Source organism: Stegodyphus dumicola, chromosome X2 (assembly GCF_044657685.1).
Source record: "Stegodyphus dumicola isolate Sdum_Otavi_A_Nest chromosome X2, ASM4465768v1".
Lineage (NCBI taxonomy): Eukaryota > Metazoa > Arthropoda > Arachnida > Araneae > Eresidae > Stegodyphus > Stegodyphus dumicola.
In genome coordinates, this window is record NC_140781.1 from 123542302 (window position 1) to 123566124 (window position 23823).

Consider the following 23823-nt stretch of genomic DNA (forward strand, 5'->3'; position numbering starts at 1 on the left):
TGAATTTAAATTTTTTTTACGTATTTTATTTACTTACATTATTTTCTATTTTGGGGAATAAAAAATTAAATTTCTAATTTTTGAAGAAAATTCACGCTGCCTAGAAGTTGATAGCCCATTTATTCCTTTACCCGCTACTAGTGACCTCACAATCACAGTGTCGAGGCCTTGTTTTTCTGGTGGTGACGGCATGACACTGGGGCGCCGTCTGGAAACAATTACAGTCTGAAATGCTGAAATGGAATTTTTCCTTTAGATAAAATTTGTGAACAGTTTATTATAACCTAGGGTCATAATTTAATTTTGCTTAATTGATGCATATTGCACTGTAAAATAGTTCCAAGTATTACCAATAAATAAATTATGTTAATCAATTTTTAATTCATGTTAATACCAGATAAATGTTAACTTTGGTACAACTAATGTTGATATTGGCAAAATTGGTCTTAAATTTCACTTACGTTAGAAATGCTAATGGTATTTACATATGGTATAAATTTAGGTGGAAGTTTATTTTCCATCTCGAAAGAAGAATAAAGAGCATTTAATTCAAATTATCTGCAAGACTAGTGTTAGATATATTTCATAAAATTTTGGATAAATTAGAATTAGAGCAAAATTTCACTGCTTTCATGAAAACTTGCAGATTTCCACTTATCAGAATCAAGCTTTTGACTTAATTTTTTTTAAACATATTAGTTTCACAATAGAGGTAATTGATTTTCCATTTTTCAATACACAACCTGTTTGGAGAAATCAAATTTGCTTCATTTGTTTTGTGAGCTGTGACTGTGTTTTTTGATTGAAATAAATTAAGAAACCGCCAATTTCCTTTATATGGTATTCATATATTTTTCTGTTGCAATTCATGAAATCATTCAATACAACTAATAAGAAATATTCATGTTAAATTGTGCCTACATTTTCTACTTTCTCTTAAACTTATGAATTTTACATCGCTATTTTTGTATTCAGCAAACTTATTTATGAAGCTACTGTTTTATGAAGTCATATATATAATATGTTAATCGATATAATATTTTATTGCTTTTATTATACAAGGTGTGGCTATAAGTTTCCACGATTGCTCTAATAATACCAGAACAGATGATGTGAAAAATGTAACCTTTTAATATGTTTCAAAGTAATCCCCATCTGCCGTAATACACTATTGTGCTCAGCTGTATAAGTTGTGGAAACAACTTTTAAAGTCCTCTTTCTGGAAGGCTCTTCATTGTTGACGTCACGTTCTTCTTGATGTCTTTAACATCCATAAAGCGTGTTCCTTGAATTACAGTTTTGAGTTTGGGAAACAAAAAGAAGTCTGTGGGGGCCAAGTCAGGAGAGTATGGCGGATGATGCAGCTCCACGACCTCATGCTTGGCCAAAAACCTCTTCACTGGCAACGCAATGTGGGGGCAGGTGTTGTTATGCAATGTGAAGTCAACATTGAAGAGCCTTCCGAAAGAGGACTTTAAAAGTTGTTTCCACAACTTATGCAGCCAAGCACAGAAGTGTATTACGGAAGATGGGGATTTCTTCGAAACACATTAAAAGGTTTTGAAGTTATTAATAGCAGTCCTGGAAAATAATAGCCACATCTTGTAGTATCTTCATAAAGCTTTACAGATATTTTAATGCACTTATTTTGCTAAGATCTATTCTTTACTGCTTGTACATAAAATGCTCTAAATGTGATCCAATACTACAGCCAGGACATTATTTCTAAAATTAGAAGTACTGGACCACAACAGAAATGAAAACAAAAAATAAACAAGTAAAATAATAGATAAAGCAATAAATAATGAAAAATAAAGTTAATAATAATTAATCAAAATTAAATAAAAATTAAATAAAAAGGATTAAATGAATAAGTCAGCATAAACTCGAAAACATTAAATGAAACAATTAAAAAATAAAAGTTCATAACAAAAAGATATGATAAAGAGAATAGAAAGAAAGTTTTTTTTTTTCTCTACTTCTTATTCCCAACCCCCTTCAAATGGCCAGACACATACTTCTCACACATTTGTCGAGAATAGCTCAACCGATCAATCATACAGCCGCCTCAACACCAAGAACATAGTACAGGTATAAACCACAAGGGATGCTCCAATATCACACTCACGAGAAAGTGTAGGAACATATAAATAACCAATTCCTGCACAGGATTTAAACCCTCATCCTGCCATTAAGACTACCTGTTGCCCAGAAGGGGCGATAAAACAAAAATTAATATTTTCATTCAGAGGAACATAAAAATGCACTGATGTTTCAATGTGAAGAAAAATATTTTGCTTCGCATTGAAATACAATATACATATATATATATATGTGATGTACCAGCTTTTGTCAGGAATAAATAGATTGTTGAAGAATCATAAATGTAGTCATAGCTTAATTATCAGATGATAAGTGTAAAAAACAGGATCCATTTATTATTGGTCAGGAGAAATAGCAGTTACAAAATCAGATATCCGGAGTAAATAAAAAGAATTACTAATAACTTTTTGTATGAAGTTTACTGCATCGTGACATTTAAGAAAAAGCCCCAATATTCTTTTGCGAGTCCTTTTATAGCCTCTGAAAAGACGGAGTTTCCAAGAAATGACGTCAGCCTCGTCAGCCAATCCAGTTCGCTTGAAATATTTCCAGAACATTCTATAACTGTACGTGTAGAAAAGGCGGGAAAAACGAACTTGACTACGGGGCTGTGGATTTAATTCCACGTACTTTCAAATAAGAGAATGTCGCCATTAAAAATGAAAAGAACATACAGTTAGAATTTTAAGTGTATTCTTGACTGTGGAATTTTATTATTACACACACACATATATATATATGCATTTGAGGGGGTTTCTAATCCATTTAAACACATTTTGACCAAATTAATACAGCTCCTGCCCCCAAAAAAACTTTTTGAGCTTGCATTTTGACGAGGATTTTCTTCCTCAGGTGCTGAAGTTTTCCTATGCATTTTGCTCTTCCAGCACAAGTTCATTCCACCTCTAACACCAATACCAATTTTACTAACTGCTAAATAAAATACAGCATTAACATTTTCTCTCGACCGAATTTTCCATTAATATTGCAATTCAGGTATACAATGGAGTTTGTCCGTTTTGAAGCTTTAGATCAGGGGTGGTCAATCTTTTTATTCTTACCACCCACTTTGTATACAATAAAATTTCTATACTGGCCACCTGTTCACAGAAACTTAATATAGTACAACTACAAAGAATTTTTAAGTGGAAGTTTACTAAAAAAATCTACAATGAAATTTATGCATTTATTTTTACTATAATTTACACTATTAAACTTTTAATAGACAGAGAATTTTTAATAGATAAAAGGCTAATAAACAACACAACCCTATAAATATAAGGAAACAGGAGAGCGTTGTGCAAATGGGAATGATCAAGTAGAGAAATAATCTCTGAGGGGTGTGTGTATATATACCCATGCAGTGTTTCGATCTTTCGTGATCATTATCAGCCAAAAACCTTCAACACAAACCGTGAAGCTTAAATTCCCCACTAGTGGGCAGTAGAGACCAGGTTTACTATCCCTGTTGTAAAGTGTCCTAGTTAGAATTACCATCACTCAAAAATTGAATTTTTCATTCTTTAAAATGCACAGTAACATACAGAACTCATTAAATTCATAAGTTACAAATGAAAAATTTTTCTGGCAAAAGAAATTCTTTCTTTAACATCATAAACCATTAACTAGCCAGTTTTCTTGCATTGTGTAGTTTGAGTATGTCTTGCATTTTTATCTTTATATTTACTGAGCATGCTCACTAATTTTTATCATACTTAAGTAATTTTTATTTTTCAGAGCACAATCAGAATAGAAATACCATATATCCTTTAAAAACCCCTCTGTTTCATTTTCAGCTATGCTTCAAATTTTTAAAAGAAGATGCCTCACATAACATCACATGTTTAATACATTATCATGTAGAATTTTGAAAGAAGCCCAGAAATAAGAATAAACATATTTAAAATAAGCCAACTTTAAACTTAAGTGTGAATTTTGAAACAGAAAAGCCTCTGGTAGTGCCTAAAACATAATATAAATTGTGCTAAATTCAATACTAAACAACAATCTTTTCTTCTTGCTTGAATGTTATGTGGAAACAGCAATGCAAATAGGAAAAAGGTAGCCAAATATCTCACATGGGAGAAAAGGAGGGATAACGTTTTCCCATTGGCCTCATGAAATACATTATTTCATTAGCGATGCAAGCACATACATAGCATGCAGAGAAGACACAGTAATGCACAACTTTTCAGATTCTAAATAAAATCAATGACACAATACAAAACCATATATTTAAAGTAATTAATAAAGATTTTATTACACGAATGAGCTAAAAGATAATAATTCTTTTTACACAACTCCAAATTTATAGGCATGCCATAAGACGACATCCCTGTCCAAACCAAATTTCATGTTGAGGATTAACATTCTACAAATGTTGCTTCAATTAACTTTCTCAGAATTGCTGAAGAAAGTCTTATTGCAATATATGATCAAAGTACCCTCCTTTCTTGACACTTGTACAAGCTATCAGATGTAAAATGCATAAAGCTGGGGGGTGGAAATGCATTAATACAAACAAAAATCCCAAGTAGCACAGTAACCTACTAATATATATGTATAAACAAAGAAAATAAATATCCTAAAATAAATCAAAAAAGCGGACTGGATTAACAGTTCAAAAGCTATATCAAAAACCAAACGTAAAAGTCACAGTACCCTGCTTTGAAATAAGTAAAATGAGAAGGGCACAGCAACATTTAAATTACAACTTCGTTGAGAACCACTGTGCTAGCATGCAAACATGCCTCAAACAGTTAAAAAAAATTCTTTTTTTATTTATATCAAAACTATGTTTTTCCTTACATTTATTTCATATAGTAACCAGCCATCTGAAATAAAAACAAAATCTTTAAATTTACAACCAACATTAACAAATAATAAAGATATGGGTTTTGAATTTCCAAGTTGCCCATTTAAGGGAAGAGTTTAAATAACTACTGATATTCATTTTAACATTTTTCCAATCTACATTCTGTTTTTTGCTCTTCAAAAATTCTCTCCTTAACTGACCCACAATTATAACGATGTCTAGCTAAAAATGCTAAAACATAAGGTTTCTAGAATATTATACAATGCCTCAGGAAAACTAATAGCTCTGTATACATAAAATAAAGAAAATAATAATTTAGCACTTACTAGTCTTCTTCCACGTGATAATTCAGCTTCAATATCTTTCAAAAGAAAACCCAAAGTGCCTTCCGTTTGATTCCTTCCTCGCTGACTAAGACCACTTGAAAAAAACTAAAACATAAATGTAAAAGTTGAACTGAAAGTAATATATTTTATTCAAGGATAAGAATGAAGCAAAATATGTTACAAATATCAGTACTTACAGATTATTCCATCAACCATGAAATCGCTGCCAAGCAGCATAATTTAGCATGAATTATCAATAAGCCATGTTTTGTTTTTATGAACATGGATATAAATTAAGTGTTTTTGATGCATTTTTCCCCTTGCATTTGGGGGGGATCATTAAAATTTGGCAGCTGCCTTTCACAAAACAGCAAGCAGTGTATTATTTTCAAAGTTAAGAGGGTACTTTAGCATAATCATCTTAATAGAAGTTGCTAAATTTTTAGAATGGGCCAAGGTCTAGCAACCATATGCATGACCATTCATTCTTCCAGCAGCCATAATCATAACAATTCTTCAGTCCCACAACACTGCCATCTTTGTATGCATTCTTTTTGTTGTATTTCAAGTTTCAACGACTTTTAATAAACACATTGTGTTATTTTTTGCCTTAAGCTTACTTTTAAAATAAATATGAGCTTGTGGAAATTTGCCAGCAATGGAAGAAACTGCAGCAAAATTTCTGCAGGAATTCAGAATTTTGGTGAAACTTTTCAAAAAGGAACAACAAGGAAATATGTTTCCTAGATAGCTGCTGTTGCAAAGGATTCCAAGAAGCTGAGAGTTTTCAATTCTCTGATTTTTTTAAGCAAAAACAGATTGCTCTGCAATTTGTAAGCACAAAAAAATTAGAGAAAGATGTTAAGTATGTAAGCATTTTTTTTTTTAATATATCAAGTAATTTTTCTTTTATAATTCAAATTTGCATTTTGCATTGCTAAAGTATGTCTTCTTTTCATATGTTAATAATGTTTACCAACTTTTATAAACATCAATAATTTGGGAATCTTTCTGAAAAACAAAAAGGGCACGAAAACTGTCAATTTGTACTCGATAAGTAACTTTTAACTTTTCACCTGTAAAAAATTGCCAGATTGCGTCAAGGTGGTTGCGTTGATATGCAAGTACCACTATGAGATCTTATCTTCAATAAAAAGTGTGTATTAATAGACATACTATGTTCGGCTGAACATGGCTGATAAAATAGTAGTAGATTAGAACAGTTATTCAAAAGAAATTCTTTAACATCATTAAGTTAAAAGTTAAGCAAGTTATGTAAATTTAGCATATGCATAGTTAGTACACATAGCGTATGTGTGGATCTGTGAGGTGAGAAAGCAGCTAAAATTAAAATAGTATTTGCCCCACACTGAGATAAAAAATTTATAACTGGTCAAAAGTAACATGTTTCTGTGTTTAGTTGCAGTTTAAAATGTACACTGCTAAAAAAAAATGGGACAGTCCTATATCTCCCGATCTACTGGGCCGATTGACAAAATTCAAATTGCGTTCTTCATGTCTCGAAAGCGCGACTTAGGATATATATTAGATTTATATATAGCACTATTCTAACATAGGTATTTTGACACAAAATCGGACTTTTTCTGAAATAACATACCAATTTTTTTACATATTTCGATTCTACGACTCAAATTACGCCTAAATATGAAATTTTGTAAAATTTGGAGCAAAATTTACGGAGATATTCACAAATTTATGTTGGCACTTTTTTGTCAGATTGCGCCAAGAATGCTTCACTTGGCGAACTTCTTAATATATGGCAACCTAGTTTCCTTTCCCGTGAGAGGAAAAAAAGTCACCTTCGTTCCTTTTTTCCAAATAATATTCTTTATATTATATTTTTAATTATAGCTTATTATTTTAAGTATTTTTTTCTTTTTCGAATTTCATTTTAATCGTTTGAGTTGCACTTTTTTTTTTTTTTTTTTTCCGAATAACTGTTTTAAAAATTTCTATTTACCTATTCGAACTGCGTAAATAAAGATGCAGCGTTTATTTTTTTTCAAATAGTTTTCTTTATATATAATTATTTCGTATATAATTATTTTATATATAATTCTTTATATATTATTTATATCGTCATAATTATTATTTTAGGTAATTTATAAATTTTTATACTTTTATTTTAATTGTTTGTGTTGCATTGTCTCTTCAGATAATTGTTTTAAAATTTTCTATTTATTCCTTCGAACTGAGCATTTTAAATATATTTATTAATATCAATTTTCCAGAATTTTATTTTATTTATTTGAACTGCGTTTCTTTCGGAAGAATACTTTGTAACCCAGACTACGATGCGTTTGAAAACTGCATACTATATTAAAAGAGAAAATATAGTAAAGCACAGTTTTACACGCCTTTCAAAGTTCTGTTCAGAAAAGATATATACAAATAAGAGAGATGTATAACCGACATTTTAACTTAGGATGACTTGCATACACTGCTTTAAACAGTTTTATCATTGTGCCCATTGCTTTACACAATTTTATCCTACATTTGGTTTCTTAAAATGTTATTCATATTTTAGTCAAATATTTTATTTCTGAAATCGCAAGAATCAAATATCATAAGATTGAAAAGTTTTAAATTAAAAAAAATACAAATACTAAATTTTACGAAAAAATTTATGTTTCTTCTCTTTTTCTTTAAGCATTCTGAAAGTATATTAAAAAGTATCCAACTTTTCGAAACATTTTGGTATTTCTGACAATCATTTTAAATAAAGTTATCGCCTTCCATTTCATAAAGGCCCACAAACGGCCGAGCGGTAAAGTCGCTGAAAACTGGTAGTTCACTCCGGGGTTCGAACCCCAGTAAATGGGCTGGTTGCATGGGCGTTTTCGTGGATTTTCTCATGTGTACCACGTATGACAGCTGGTTTCCCTTAGAAAGTTCTTCACGAAGTATTTCTTCAGAGCCTTTATCAGTCTTTAGAGGCTAAACATTTTGAAGGTATGAGATGAAAGGAAAGACTGGTTTCATCAAAAGGTTTTGGTTTATTTAATTATGACAAAGCACACTACGGCTATCTGCCTAAGGGGACGGATGCCTTCGTGGAGGACTTTCTAAGGGAAACTGGCTCGCATACACGTTACACATGGGGAAAACCACGAAAACGCCCATGCAGCCAGTCCGTTCGCGGGATTCGAACCTCAGACCGAACTACCAGTGTTCAGCGACTTTACCGCTCGGCCGCTGTTTCATCAGGAGGGGAAAAAAAACATCTTTAGGTGACATCAACATACATCACTGGATAAACTCCTGAATCTTCAAATAATTCGACTGAGAAAATCATGGGATTCTCCATATTTGATACCATATGATGTTCTATAACGTAATTTACACAACCATATAGTCTAAAACCAGTCGCTCTTCACTTTAATCTGCAATGATATCGTTTTTGTCTTTTCTGTTAACACAAGCTCAATTGATGGTATTTGCTCGTGTATACGTCCAAGTGTTTTCTCTTTGAACACCTAAATTCTTTGAAGTATCCTGAAAGTATATTCGAAAGCGCCCAACTTTTTGAAACATCTTGGTATGTCTGACAGCCAAATTTCCCTGCAAATTTTTGCTTACTTTTCTCCCTAATTTTCTTCTTTCCTTCTACAGTTATTTTTAGTGCTCACACAAGAAAATTAAGATTTTTCGACTGCTAGACTTCCATAAATTTTGCATTCTTGTCAATTTTTTAAAATATCAATTATATGAACTGCGTTTCAGCTAAAGACAGCTTTTCATTTTCTAGTCATTTTAACTATAAATAAAGTTTAAAGCGAAGTCCAAAGGATAAATATTTTAATTAAAAGATTTTTTGCTAAATGACAAAGAAATAAAACAGTCCAGCAGGGTTTATTCTGTACCACCGAGTAACCCGATTCTTATATCGGCTGAAACAATCTAAATCATATTAAAGATCATGTTTTTTTATACAATCTATAAGAAAGAAAAATTAGCTTTTCGAGAGAAAAAATTAGCTTCTTATAACATTCTTTCTAAGAGGATTAATATAAAAGATTATATTTATGTATATATTTTTAAAGGTGGGACTTGAACCAAACTGTCAATCATTTACAGCTTTAAAATCTTTAATCTTTTAAAGCTTTTTTACATGGTGGTTATAATTAAAGTTTCAATTTGAAATGGTTATAAAAGGAAAACTACCGGACCAAATGTTATCAAACCTGGGAATCGTGTAAAGGAGGTTATGAGAATTTATTTTCCGTGGGGAAAAAAAGAGTTCAAAAAATCACCACCAGGAGAAAAATGGCGCTGTATACAATATTGTTAAATGAAATAAGACACGAAAACAACTGTTTAAAATGTGTTTAATATTTTCCGAAACGTGTTACAAAGCATGTTCAATGTAGCGTCCAGCATTTTCCGAAAGCAAGTTAAATCCTGTTACTGCATTCTCAACAGCAGCTCTTAGCATATCAGAAGGAATGTTACGAATATGCCAGTGTATCACATTTTTCATTTCTGCCAAATTGTTTAGATTATCACCATAAACAGTGCTTTTGAGATAACCCCATAGCCAAAAGTCACAGAGGATGAGGTCTGGTGGGAAGAGGGGAAATGTCGGCCTATAAGACGTTCACTCGTGAAATGTTGCCCAAGTAACTGTGCGATACATGTGAGGTGGGGCCCAGCCCTGCATAAAAATCCTACTATCTAAAATGCCACGTTAGTGCAGTCCGTGTATCACGAAACATTTTAACATTGACTCTAAGCGAGGTGCAATCACAGTGATCCAGCTGTTGACTTCTTTTCAGAGAAAAATGGTTCAGTTATGAAACCAGACGGTGTGGAATGACTGCTATGCAATCGAATGCAGTACGAGAATGCAATGGAACTAGGTAGATAACATGAGGGATTTCTTTGGCACAAATCGATTAAAAGCGTTTTGAATCTTCATGTTTTAGGGCCGAATTCAGGCTTCAAAAATTACAAATTAGCGATCTGTAAGAAAACGATTTCCAGATTGTGCACACTTGTGCAAGTGATTTGCGATCTCACACTTTCTAATCACTAATTCGTGGTTTTCACGGACGAATTTCTCACTTACACGGATGGCGCACTCGACTTTTATCGAATTTAATGCTTTTAAATGGTAATTTGCCTACTTCAAAGTTTCTTAAGGGTATACAACATATTAAACCCGTGTAACAAAAGGTTAAGTTAGATTCCGACCCACATTTCGTTCAACAATATCGCATACAGCGGCATTTCCCCCCTGATGGTGAGGTTTCGAACTTCCTTTTTTCGCAGAAAATAAATTCCCATGACCTCCTTTACCCCATTACCAAGTTTGATAACATTTGATCCAGTAGTTTTCCTTTTATGACCGTTTCAATGTGGAACTTTCATTATAATTTGTTGTTAATTGAACTCTGTATATTATTAAATTTTAGTTTGAAGCTATGCTATATGTATACCAAGCGTAAATTTTTCGCTTTTATGGAAAATAAAGAATCGAAGCAAATATACTTAGGATAATGGACCAAAACTGAAAAAATTTCCCCTCCCTCCGAAAATAAAATATTGAAACTTCGACCTTGAATTTATTGGGTTATCGAAATATTTAATTTGACTTATCTTCTAAGACCTAGTTCCGACAACAATTCCGTCAAAAATTCCGAATTACTTAAGCTAAAGGAAAAGATTTAGTATATATTCACTGTATGTTAATAAAGTAATCAGAGTGTAATAAAAATAGATTATAGAATGCACGCTGATGCAACTTTTTGTCTGACTGCACAACATGTAATGGAAGAGAAGGCTTGTAGATATCTGTTTTTGACATGCCTCTAAAAGTAGATGTCATACTCCTTTTGTCTCTTCAATGTCAAAAAACTTTCCTTTGAGAGGCAACTTTAGTTTTTAGGAAAGAAAAAAAATCACAAGAAGACAAATTTGAAGAACATGCAGGACGATTGAGTACACATACTTATTTTCGGAAGACAAGCGGTTCTCCGACTGGTTATTGAATAATGAAAAGATGCATTGCCATGCAATACAAAGTACTTTTTTTGAGGGGGAATATGTTTTCTGACTGAAAAGGTAAGATTAAAAGTCATCTGCTTAATTCACAGCCATTTACAAGTCAACTACTCGGGCAATCGCAGAATCGTTTTGATCCTGAGCTTGTAAGACAAACCTAATATCACTGGATTTAAACACTTCTTTACTCTTCCGAGAATGTTCCTTCTTTACCTCATATTCCAAGAATATTAAGTGAATACAATTATTGCAAAAGAAATTGAATATTCATTTGCACTACCACTTGGTAGTTTACTAACGAGTTAACAAAACTTAAATTCTTTTTGTGTCTAAGAATACAACAATATTTTAAATATTCACAAATAAAATATTAAATTGGAGATTTAATTGGAGCCTCACCAGTTGCCTAGCATTTGAAGATTCTTAAACACTAATTGTTTGTTGCGAAGTCTAACCCAGGCTGCATGGTCGGTTTTCGTAGTTTTCTAGGTTCTCTTTACAAAGGTTCTCATCTTAATCAAATAGCTCCCACGTTCTTTCTATGTTCAAATAACCAACTAACCTAGTTTAACCTAGTTTAAGTTAGTATTTCCAAGTGAAGTTACTAACAAAACCCGAATAACCATTAAAAATCATGTAGCTTGCCAATCGGGAGTAACACGAAAGATACGGCGCCAATAATTGAATTGCTGTTACGGAACGCTGTTTCTAAACTTAGTCATTCCTTAATTAAATAGCCCACCAGCGGCCGAGTGGTAAAGACGCTGATCACTGGTAGTTCGGTCCGAGGTTCGAATCCCGCGAACGGGCTGGTTACATGGGTGTTTTCGTGGTTTTCCTAATGTGTAACGTGTATACGAGCCAGTTTCCTGTAGAAAGTCCTCCACGAAGGCATCCCTCCCTTTAGGCAGATAGCCCTCGTGTGCTTTGCTGTAATTAAATAATCCAATCCAATCCTTAATTAAATATAATTGATTTGTAACTTCTACTAGAACTGACGTTAAGAACTGAAGTGCAAATAAATAATATCATGTGCAATCTTGATTAATATAAAATTTTAAATATTTGCACGGAAAAATATATGCATTCAGACAGAAAGTTTTTGAAATATTTGCAATTACGTTATAAGAAGGATTTATTAATAACCGTAATAATTACTTATCATCTTACTGATGATTAGGATTTAGATCTTGACAATTACATTCTAAATTCGAATTTTAAGAATTATTAGAATTTTAAATTAGATTAATGAAAATACGCTACGCACAAAAATACATTTTAGGATAAAAAATGAGTTGATTTTTTATGTTTTAAAACTTCTTGAATTCATTTAATAAACATCGTATCCTCATTGTTAATTGAATTCAGAATGTCGGGTGTCGTTTATATAATTATTCTTACTTGTCCACAGCTGACTTATCCAGCGATTAAGTAGCTGCAGATCATTTCTACATAACCACTGAACTTCCATTAATTCAGTCTCTAGAGGGTTATATGTTTATATCATAATTTAACTTTTATAAAATTGATTATTCTAAAGCTTATGTTTCTATAAAAATATACCGTGCTTTAAAAATATGGATGATAGTACCAGCCACTCTTTCAGCCACTTCAAAAGCATCAGTTTGTTCAGAAATAAATTGTGCAGTTAATGTCATAAAATTCAAATAAACATCAAACGAAAATTCTCAGTTTTAGACAATTCGATTTAAACGAAGTAAAGTAGCAGACGATAAAACGCCGAAGGTAAAAATTTACTCTTATTTAGCAAAAAAAAAAAAAAAAAAAAAGAGAGAGAGAGAGAAATTAAAAAAAAATATTAAAAAATTTATTTAAAAAAATAGCTTTTCATATAGTATTAATAAATATTTATGATGCATCATTGAGGGAAAAAATGTCATATAATTAATTCGCCATAAAATTTTACTTGAAATTTAAGGTTAAAAATAGCTGCGGCAATACAGTGTAACAAAAATCCATAGACCACATTTGGCGTTATTATCGCTCAAAACAAAGATGCCAAATTTCAAAAAGCGAAAATATGTAAATTTGTGTATATCTTAGAAAATTTTGAATAAAAAAGTCTAATTTTTTGCAGATATGCTTAAAAATACACCTACTTTAAGATGATGGTAAAAATTTTGTAGGTTATAATTCAAAATTTTTTTCGAGAAATTTATAAAAATTATTTAAAAATAGAAATTTAAAAAATAAAACACAAAAAATAGGTAAATTTTATTTTGAATGAACCTAAATTTCGAAATGTGAGAGAAAAAATCAAAAACATTTAATAAAAAAGAGATATAAGTAAATATTTGTTAAATTCAATTAACATTGAGGAGCTAAAATCTTGAGAGCTAATATTTTAAAAACTACTCGTACGATTTTTACAAAACTTGGTGTTCTGGCATAATTTGAGTCGTAGAATCGAAATATGTAAAAAAATTTATATGTTATTTCAGAAAAAGTTCGATTTTGTGTCAAAATACCTATGTTAGAATAGTGCTATATATAAATCTAATATATATCCGAAGTCGCGCTTTCGAGACATGAAGAACGCAATTTGAATTTCGTGAATCGCCCCAGTAGAACAGGAGATATAGCACTGTCCCCCCCCCTTTTTTTTTTTTTTTTTTTTGAGCAGTGTACATTGTAGCTAAACTGTTTGTCAAACATTTTCCTTCATATGATATGACCTGCAACCAGAACTCAAATTGTTCAATCCTATGACACATTCATCCAACAATGGATTTTACACTCAATCATGAAATACCTGCTACTATATTGCCACATGATTGTATGTACCTATTTCTAATAATCTGCATGTATGAGCCATAACCCTAATTATCATTTATTTTGTGAAGGAAATACAGCTTATATACAAAAAAGTATGGCATATGATAAATTACATATACATTTAAAAGTTGTCATGCGAAAATTGCATTTGCTCTTGAAAACCATAAATATGAGCTATTTTAATTATGTCTTCCCTTTTCAAAATTTAATATTAGGCATGCAGTTTGAACAAAATTTCTTTGTTAGCCAATGAGAAACAAACATAGGAAAACAAAAGGAGACAGCTGGCAGAAATTTCTTTTCAAAGGGAAAAAAAGGGGGTTGCTTATCATTATTCATAACCCTTTCATGGTCATGAATGAGCTCAGCTTGCATTCCAGCCAAGCACCGCAAAGAAACAAATTTGCATTATTACAAATTTATGACCGACAGATATTGTGCATATTTGGGAAGGAAGAATAGTTTAATCTCGCAAGCACTGAAGAATTAAACATTAAATCTCAATAAATCAAATACTTACCAATGAAAAGAGCTAATAATTGACATTAATCACACCAGAAAGTGGGGGAAAACATTTCTAATTAGTATAAAGACACAAGCAATGAAATTTTTAAAATTTAATCGTAAATCTTATTCTTCCACAGTTCTGATGCTTAAAGATGTAAAATTACGAATCAATAGATACTGTGTAGATATTTATAACATTAACTCAGGAGAGATTTTTATCTGCCAGCTACATTTATTAATGTCAGTTGTTTTAACCTTATTTCATAATTTTTTGTGAATGATTAGTTATATGAGGGGTGTTCAAATGAAAAGTTACGAAACATGTTAACAAACAATATGGTTGAAACTTGAATATGCCACTTTTGGATTACGCAGTAAGACATCTAGGGATACGAATGTAGTGTCCAGCATAGTTGTGTGCACGCGCATCATCCACATATGATGCAGGAGAGGAGCAGGCAGCTTGCATTCAGTTCATTTGATGTGGCAGTGCATGTGAGGATATCATGGCGTTCACATTGCATTCATGATTGAGGAGCAATGAGGTGTTATCAGATTTCTGACTAGAGAGTGGGTGAAATCGGCCTATATTTATCACCAAATGGTGGCCATATACAGTGGAGACTGTGTGTCCGACAAGTTAGTGAGAAAGTGGAATGCTCATTTTTGTGAAGGCAAGCAGAGTATGAGTAAATACCCCAGACCAGGACAGGCAAAGGTGAACGACCTGGTGAGATGTGACTGGCATATTGCAATGTCAAAAATGGCAGTGATGGTTGGGGACCAGCGTTGGAACAGTGAGGACAATTGTGCAAAACATGTTGGGTTACCAAAAGAGGTATATACATGCAAGGGGTTCTAAAGCTCAGTGAACCACAAAAGGAACTATGCATTGGTCTGGCATCATGAAGACCCCGTTTTCCTAGAGTGGATCATTGGCGGTGATGAAAGATAGTGCCATCACTTTGATCCAGAGACAAAGTGGGACAGCATGCATTGAAAGCATGTGTCATTACCTCTCCTTAATAAATTCAAAGTTGTGCTCCCAGCAGGCAAAGTGATGCTCACATCTTTTCCGACATCTGAGGTCCAATACTCAAATTCCTCTAGCGTGGAAAAACCATTAAAAGTTATGTGTACTGTGAGACCGTTCTTAGCCTTCGACTTGTGAAACAGTGGGATAGTTGAGCTCAGGCCTCTGGTTATGAATAAAGACTTCAATTATACCCACAGTGTCATTTCGTACCTTTTCATTTGAACACCCTTCATAAAATAGTCTATCTTGATCAATAACCTTACCATGCAGTTGTGATGAACAGATAATGACTTCAGATGGTAAAACTTTCCATAAAGGAATTCATCATTTTCATCTGTTTTACAAAAGCAACAGACTGAAACAGAATATTAAACTAAATTAGATAATGACAAACAAGTGATATAAACAAAATGTTTTTGAAAGTAATTTGAACTTTGCTATCATTACATAAAGCAGTGTATTTCAATGCCCTCTAAGAGTTTCCTTACTTGGCCTTTATTTTCTCAATCACTAGTAGTTGAAATATACTTCCAATTACAACAATAACTGAAATTATACAAATATTCATATCATGACATTTGATATTAAAAAATTAATTTCATATAAAATATGAAATCTAACTTTTTATTTATTCCTCTGGTCCCTATACTTATATTTAGGAAAATGTTACACTTATTATGAAAAATAAAACAAAAAAGTTTTCTTCCAAATGGCGAAAATGGACCAAAATAAGAAAAATTTTGTGAATAAGATAAAAATTTAATTGATCAATGCTTTTCATGACAATATGCACAGAAATTATCATCACTGTTAATGTCAGAAACCTTTTTCTAAACTCCTATTTTTGTTTTAGTTACATATCGCTGCAAACATTTTGCTTTTCAATTTATGTAAAGCCCTTAATATGATCTCCAAATTTAAAATGAAATACCTTGGCTAACTTTTTGGGAGTCACACTTTTTGTATTTTATTTTTTTGCAATGAGTAAAAATATTCCTAAGTATACAGACCAGAAGCACACATAAAAAGTTAGATCTTGTCCTTTTTACAAAATTCTTTTTTTTTAATTTATAAAATGCCAAAATATGAAAATTTGTACAATTTAAAACATTTTTGCAATTGAAAGTACAACTACAACCAACAGTTGTGAGAATAAAAGTCGGGAAACGATTTTTGTGGATACGGTGTATACTCAATACAAACAGGCATTATAGGATCTCAGGCACAGAATGTCACTGGTACTCTATAATATAACATTTGGGAAGAGCAAAATATTTGAAGACCCAGGATAAAAGGCTAGGATATGTACCATATCCTTTCTGAGCATTGGTTAACTTTTTTGGGAGAAAGCTAAGGGTTTCCAGCTGCCTTCTTCCCACTGTTGCAGTACGGATCCAATTGTGTATTTCGAAGCATAACTGAAGAGAGCTAATGGCAAGTCAGGATTAAGAAAACTCAATAAATATCGTTCATGGTATTTTGCTTTTGTTGAGCTATTTGTAATCACATTATTACTGGTTAAAAGGAAGTATAGCTTTCTGTCACGTCCGATATATTCATTAGCTTTCAGTCAGGTCCGAATTATTCTGAAACTTAATCCCATTCTTTTATGTTATTTTTGATTGGTTGTTTTATGTGTTTTGTTTATGATTTGTTAAACCATGATCTGTTGTTAGATATATGACCTCTCTTCTAAATCTACATGTAACTTTGCTAGTATATCTCTGTATGTAACTCTGCATGTATCTTTGCATATTGCTTTGTAATACATATTTGTTTTTTGAGCCATGGCATTTTTATGTTCAACAGCAGAGCGTGGTTCATCAAAAGTTAGAATTCGCTGATATTTTTTCATTGAACTTTCTATGCCAGTGTCATAACTTATCGTTCACGTGATTTTTTTTTGGTGTTTTATGAATGATGGCTTTTTCAACCAGAAGTGAATGGAAAGTTTTTGGTATTGCGCCATTTGATGGTGTTAATAACTTTGCTGTTTCGTGTCGAAGAGTTGAAGCAGTATTTACTGCAAGGGAATTGGACACATTTTTAGAAACAGAAGCAAGTGCGGACAGAGCTGCAGATGTTTTGAAATCAAAAAAGGCTTATGCCTTAATACTTTCACTTATAAGTGATAATATTATTGCTTCTCTTCAACGTAAAGACAAGGCATGTAAAATATGGAAGAAGCTGCAAGCTACGTATCGTGCTAAAGGAGCAGCAAGTCAAATTTTAATGCAAACGTTATTTTAACGTGCAAACGTTGCTATTGCTCGCTTTGAAATCATTGAGTTGGTTAATTAAAAATCCGTTTAAAGTTTTACAAAATATGAAACAGATAATAAAATACAAATTTGTGCTTCCAGATGTCCATATTCAGGTGGAATTGTACATTATTCAAAATTTGATGGCTCTAGGTACCATTGTTTTATCACAATGCCAGAAACAAACATACACTTATGCAGATTCTTAATTATTTAATTTTGTTAAATATAATACATGGCTGTTATATTTGGTGGCAACAGTTTGAAAAGTGAACCGACATTTAAAGTTTTCAATGCAAAATGCCAAAACGAAATTACCATATTTGACGCCATATAAGACACACTTTTTTTCCTAAATTTGGTCTCACAAAAGTTACCTGCGTCTTATACGTGAAGGACATAGGTTAACTTTCAATACTGAATGCTATTTTTAGCACGGATAAAGGTCTAGACACAAATAACTTTTTCTACATCTACATGCGTGTGGCCTTCTAAATAAGGGTGCGTCTTATATGCCGTCAAATACGGTAATAGCCCTTCTGGGCTAACAAAGCACCTTTATTTTGGTGCAGTTCAACCTTTCTTTCTTTCTTTTTTTTTTTTTTTTTTTTTTTTCCCATGCTGTACACAGCAATTTGTTTTAGCTTAAAAAAAAGTCAGAGAACTGGACAAATTTGGCATTGAAGCATGGATTTTGATCCACAACATTTAATTGTTTATGAAGTACAATTTCATAGACTGTGAATTTTTGCTTTCTCTACAGTTGGCCTCGCAGCCCACTGTCTTATTACTTTTCTAAAGACCAGTGAATAGAGGCTATCCATTATGCTTGCATTTTTTCACCAGGAAAGGAACTTGCAAAGCAACCACACCCAACTATTTCGCACCCCATGGCCCTTGCCATGAAGAAGCAAATGGGCTCCAGTTTTCTTTTCTCTACTAAATTCCAGGCAAATATGCCTTCTCCGTGTAAGACAACCTGCGAAGAAGTTTTATATGACATAACCAAATTAAATAGTTGGTTGACCACTAAAATTAAGATATTTTTCTAGCCAGGGCTTAGTTTTGATCACATCTACCCTACAGCCAACTGAATTTCGGTCATAAAAACATATGTCATCTTTTACAATAGAATTCTGATAAGCCACGGGTCTTGGAATAAAGGGTTATGCATTCTTGAATACTATTTATATTTTTCACTTATTAATTTTTACATTAAATCTGAAAATGTATAACAAATCAAAAGGTATTCATACCTTAAGAATTATTTAATCAAGATTTAATGAATGCAATGTAGTCTAATTTTTAATCCATTTATATAGAGTGAAAATTACAGCAGCACAAGGTGGAATATAATGGAAAGAGAAACTATATGAGTACTTTTGTAAGTAAAGTTTCTAAGTAAGTTTCTTTTGTTAACTGAATGCCAAACATAAAATATGCCACTTAGTGCCACTAGAATGAAATCTAACTATATGGCAGCAGCCCTAACAGTACATAACACTTTATGAAAAGAATGACTATTTTATTAGATCAAGAATAATAAAAAATAATAATGATGATGATGATAAATACAAAAGCACAAAATATACTTTACCAGATTTTTTACCAGCAGTTTCCTTATTTTTTGGCATTTTGTTCATCTAAAAACAGAAAATGCAATAGAATTTAAAGCTAAGATGCTGCAAGGTTGAAAAAAAAATTACAACATTAGAAAAGCTATAACAGAAATCTGTAAAATTCACAAATATGCATACAAAAAGTTTATGCTTGTTTTCCAAGCTAGGCAATGTTTAGTTGTGAGCAGTAATACAGCAATTATAATATAATAAATTTGAAATTATTCAGTACTGATAGCTGTGCTAGCTGATGCTGATGATGTACAAACTAAAGGCTTCTTATATATACTCTCTACCTGAAATAAATCATCCCTTCTTAGCAAACACTCTCTACCTGAAATAAATCATCCCAACCTTTTATCCAAATTGTATTTCTGGCAGCAATGTTTTACCTTAAATTCTCAGAATCTTTAAAAGACAGCTGAGAAATGCTTCTTTTTAGAATTAAATGTCTGCCTGAATTCATACAGTATACAATATTGTATGGCATTCCTTTTTATTAATTATTTTAAGATTTTCTGTATTAGAAAACTGATCTCACACAGCTATAAATCTTCAATGAATATATGAATCATGTCTACTGCAAAGCATCAAATTTCAGTTCATCTCTTAGTGCCTTTTCAGAAAGTCATTATACTGATCTGATCATTGTCCAACCTACTTTATTGACTAAGTCAAGAAGCCCAAATTTATTTGATAGCTGCCTTTTTACTGAAAATGATTAATTTAGATATGACAGAGACTGTAACAACAGTTTCTAATGCCATTTGTGTGAAGTTCCATTTAACGTTGCTTAGCACAGTAAATTATATGAAAAAAATATGTGCATATAGCAAGTAAATAATATTTTTCAAACTTATAAACCATAGAATTATCTGAAAATTTTTTAATAGTATGCCTGAAATTTTACTTTGATTTTTAATGCTTCCCACCAGAAAACTTACCCAACTTAATGCACTAACAAAAATTCAGAAAGTGTCTTTTTTCAGCCGATTTTTTATTCTTTATTTTTAACTCCAACTATTTCTTTATTTTGAAAACTGTAGATATGTTCTGTTGTACAGGGTTCGTACACATTTCTGCACATGGAAATTAAGTACTTTTAAGGACCATTAATGAAAAAAATTAAGGACCTATCAGCCAATAGAAGCTAAAAAAATTCAATTCAATCAGGTTATATCTGAATTTCACTTTTGTAATAACATTCTAAGAATAAAATAGATCCATAAGTAGGATGCATTCTTATTAAACATAACTTTAAAACAAATTTGAGAATGAAATCCACATTATAAAATTTCTCAAATAGTATTAAATATTTTACACGTATAATAGTTGGACATATTTGAAAGAAGATTGGGGACATTTCATTTACATTTTATTAACAGCTTTATGCTGATTTTTTCTTTTATGTCTCATTTTGCCATGTACTTATTCAGTCTAGAGGTTTAGTAATTAGCAGGTAAATTTTATGTCAAATGGCATAGGTTAAAATGAGAAATAAAATCATAATCAGTATGATTTGTAACAGAAGATTAGCTGTTGCTAGCCGAGAGAGAGACCTGTTGATCAGGAAAAAAACCTGAAAGCCTGTTGTAGGTAAGGTATTTCTCCCACATTTCTTGGCATGTCTTCTAATGTGGTGTTCTGCACACTCGGCTCATATTTGACAGTTTCATGGTTTGATTCCTGGGGAAGGCTTCGCATATTTTTTATCTTTCCTGCTTCCAAAAAATACCTAATGTCTCTACAGAGACGCCCGATCTAAAAGGATGGTGGATAATGATTCTCCTCACCCAGGATTTGGCGACTGGGTTCCCTAAAACCCCAGTCGCCTTTTAAAAGGGGGTGTATATAAGGAATTTCTCCCGCCTTCTTGGTGTGGTGGTCTGCACACTGAGCATGTATTTCAGAGGTCCGCGGTTCAATTCTCGGTGAAGGCGCTTGTTAATTTTTCATTTGTTCCTGTTAAAAAAAAAAATTCTAATGTCTCTACAAGTGTTGTACCTTCATATGCAGTTTCTGGGATTGTAACCTGGTTAATCTATTTTAAGGTTCCAATAAGCCACTAATATAGCAGAGGTGATAAGTTGTTTTGTATTATTTTAAGTTTCCCTAGATGCAAAGAATAAGTTTATAATAGTTTTTACATTTTCGTGCGTTATCTTGTGGATTAATGAAAAGCAATAACTTGCTTTAATACGTATAGATAACTTTTAAAGATGAGCAGTTAGTTATAAATAATTAAATTAGGTAGTTAAATACCCTAAGTCGTTATAGATTTACATGGCCATTATTAAAATCACAATCTAATAACATTTTACAGTTTAAAATACACGCAATTTATGACACTGATTCCTAAACAGTATTAGGATAATTACACATTAAAAGTTACAAAACAAAATAGTTATGTGTCATTTTAATTCGAAGTGTTCCTAGACATTTTGGCTAATTTATATCAATTTTCTTCTCTTTAAACATCTTTTCTAACAATTAGAAATCTGTTTCAGTACACAAGCTAGTGTTCCCACTAGTTTCTCAAATTATCGTTATGTCTAAAGGAAACTACAGCATCACATAAAGATTCAAATATACCTCTTATTTAAAAAGACTATGGAACATACAGGCACGTTCTTATGTTATGTTGACAAAATAAACTACAGCTTTTGGTGATGCAAGTAAACAGGAACAGCCAAATTCAAACAAAAAATGTGGACTAGTATTCAAAGACTACGCAATTTAAATTTAATCTAAGGTGACTCAGTAACTTTATTGTAGTAACAAATTCAAATATTAGCAATGATAATGCAAAGATGAATCATTACAAATTATCAGATGTAGCAGAAACTAAGGCAAAATCCAAGTGGAGAGCAAAAACTTTCTGTCTTACAATCCAAAAATCTCAGTTAAAAAACTATCTGATTTGCATTATGGTGAGGAAATGGAAAGCTATAGTAAATGCTAAAATTCTAAACAACTGATTAATTTGCATATGTATTCAGTTTCTTTCAATATGTTTCCTCTGCACTTCAGAATTTTTGGAATTAAAGTTTTCTGTTATTCTACAAAAACAAATTCATTTAGAATATAAAGGAAAAGCTGCTAATTTTATTTCTTTAGTAATATGAACATTCAGAATAAATATGAAATTATATGTGGTAAGGATTGGTTTGAGCCGATGAGGCAGAACTTTTAGATTTTAGTGACACGCCGAGCAACAAAATCTAGAAATGGCAAAACATTTTAGAATTTAGGACAGGGACTGGAAGCAGAATTTAGGAGAGCATTAAGCAGCAGAATTTAGGAAGGCACTAGGCAGCAGAATTTAAGAACCAGAGAGATTTCATCAGGTGGGGAAAAAGCCCAGCGCCAGCCCTGTGTATGATTGATTGAGATGTATAATGTGAATCTTTTAAATTGTCAGTTTTCAATTTCTTTATTAATATTTTTTTTTTTTTTTTTTTTTTTTTTTATAAATGCCTAAATGACTGTCCAGGCGAAAAGATTAGAAACATTTTTGGTATTTCCGATGCCTGTGTCTAGTGAAAAGTTGAGAAAATAAAGAGAAGATAAACAGGAAAGAGAAGATAAAAAGAAAAAGACTTCTAGCATCAGAAGTACAACATTCAAACATTATATTTTCAGTGTCCTTCCAAAAATTCTTCACAATGTATGAAATTCATCATAAAATTTCTGTAAAATACATTCATTATGTGTTAATACAATGAAGATATTTTTTATTTTGTCACATTTTAATGGAGCCTTCTAGAATTGTGGGTCTGTAAATCTTGCCTTCAAATCCTTCTAAACTTTCCAAGTTGCAATGTCTAAAATCCTAAAGTAAAATTAGCCCTACCAATTCTGTAATAGAAAAAAGGCCAGAAATAGTTTGAAAAAAAATCAGTGGAAAAAAGTGTGAAATTAATTTTATAGAGAAAACTTATGCATAATCTAATAATTCTGAAACAATTACATGGAAAAACTTTTTACCATGAAAAAATTGAAAGGAAGAAATTTTTAATTATTTGCATAGCTATTTTGCTTTTGCTATGAATTGTTTTATAAACTGTGCTTTATAACATTTATTATCTTGTTTATTTTTCATATTCCAAATACTGTATAATAAATAGCCGAAACGGAAAGTAATGTCTCTTCATAATACGAGAGAAAAAAAAAAAATGTTGTATTTTAACGTTATTTCCTAAACATAATTTCAATATACTACCATTAATTTAGGTAAATTTATCAAAGTTATAATGTTTTTAAAAAAAAAAATCGACGAACAATTCCCAGATCTCCGAATTAAAAATTTTCTATAGAAAGTGATATTAAAATCGCC

At 31.7% G+C, this 23823-nt stretch overlaps 1 protein-coding gene across 3 annotated transcripts in view; it reads right to left on the reverse strand.

The window, feature by feature from the left end:
* LOC118202760 (E3 ubiquitin-protein ligase PHF7-like) overlaps positions 1 to 23823 on the reverse strand; it is a 122993-nt gene that overhangs the window by 79030 nt on the left and 20140 nt on the right. For all 3 annotated transcript variants that reach the window (XM_085809859.1, XM_085809860.1, XM_085809858.1), the window contains exons 2-4: positions 19466 to 19511; positions 15871 to 15962; positions 5245 to 5349 (exon numbers count right to left, since the gene is read on the reverse strand). In XM_085809859.1, the coding sequence (XP_085665985.1) occupies positions 5245 to 5349; positions 15871 to 15962; positions 19466 to 19511 (243 nt within the window). The remainder of the gene's footprint in view (positions 1 to 5244; positions 5350 to 15870; positions 15963 to 19465; positions 19512 to 23823) is intronic.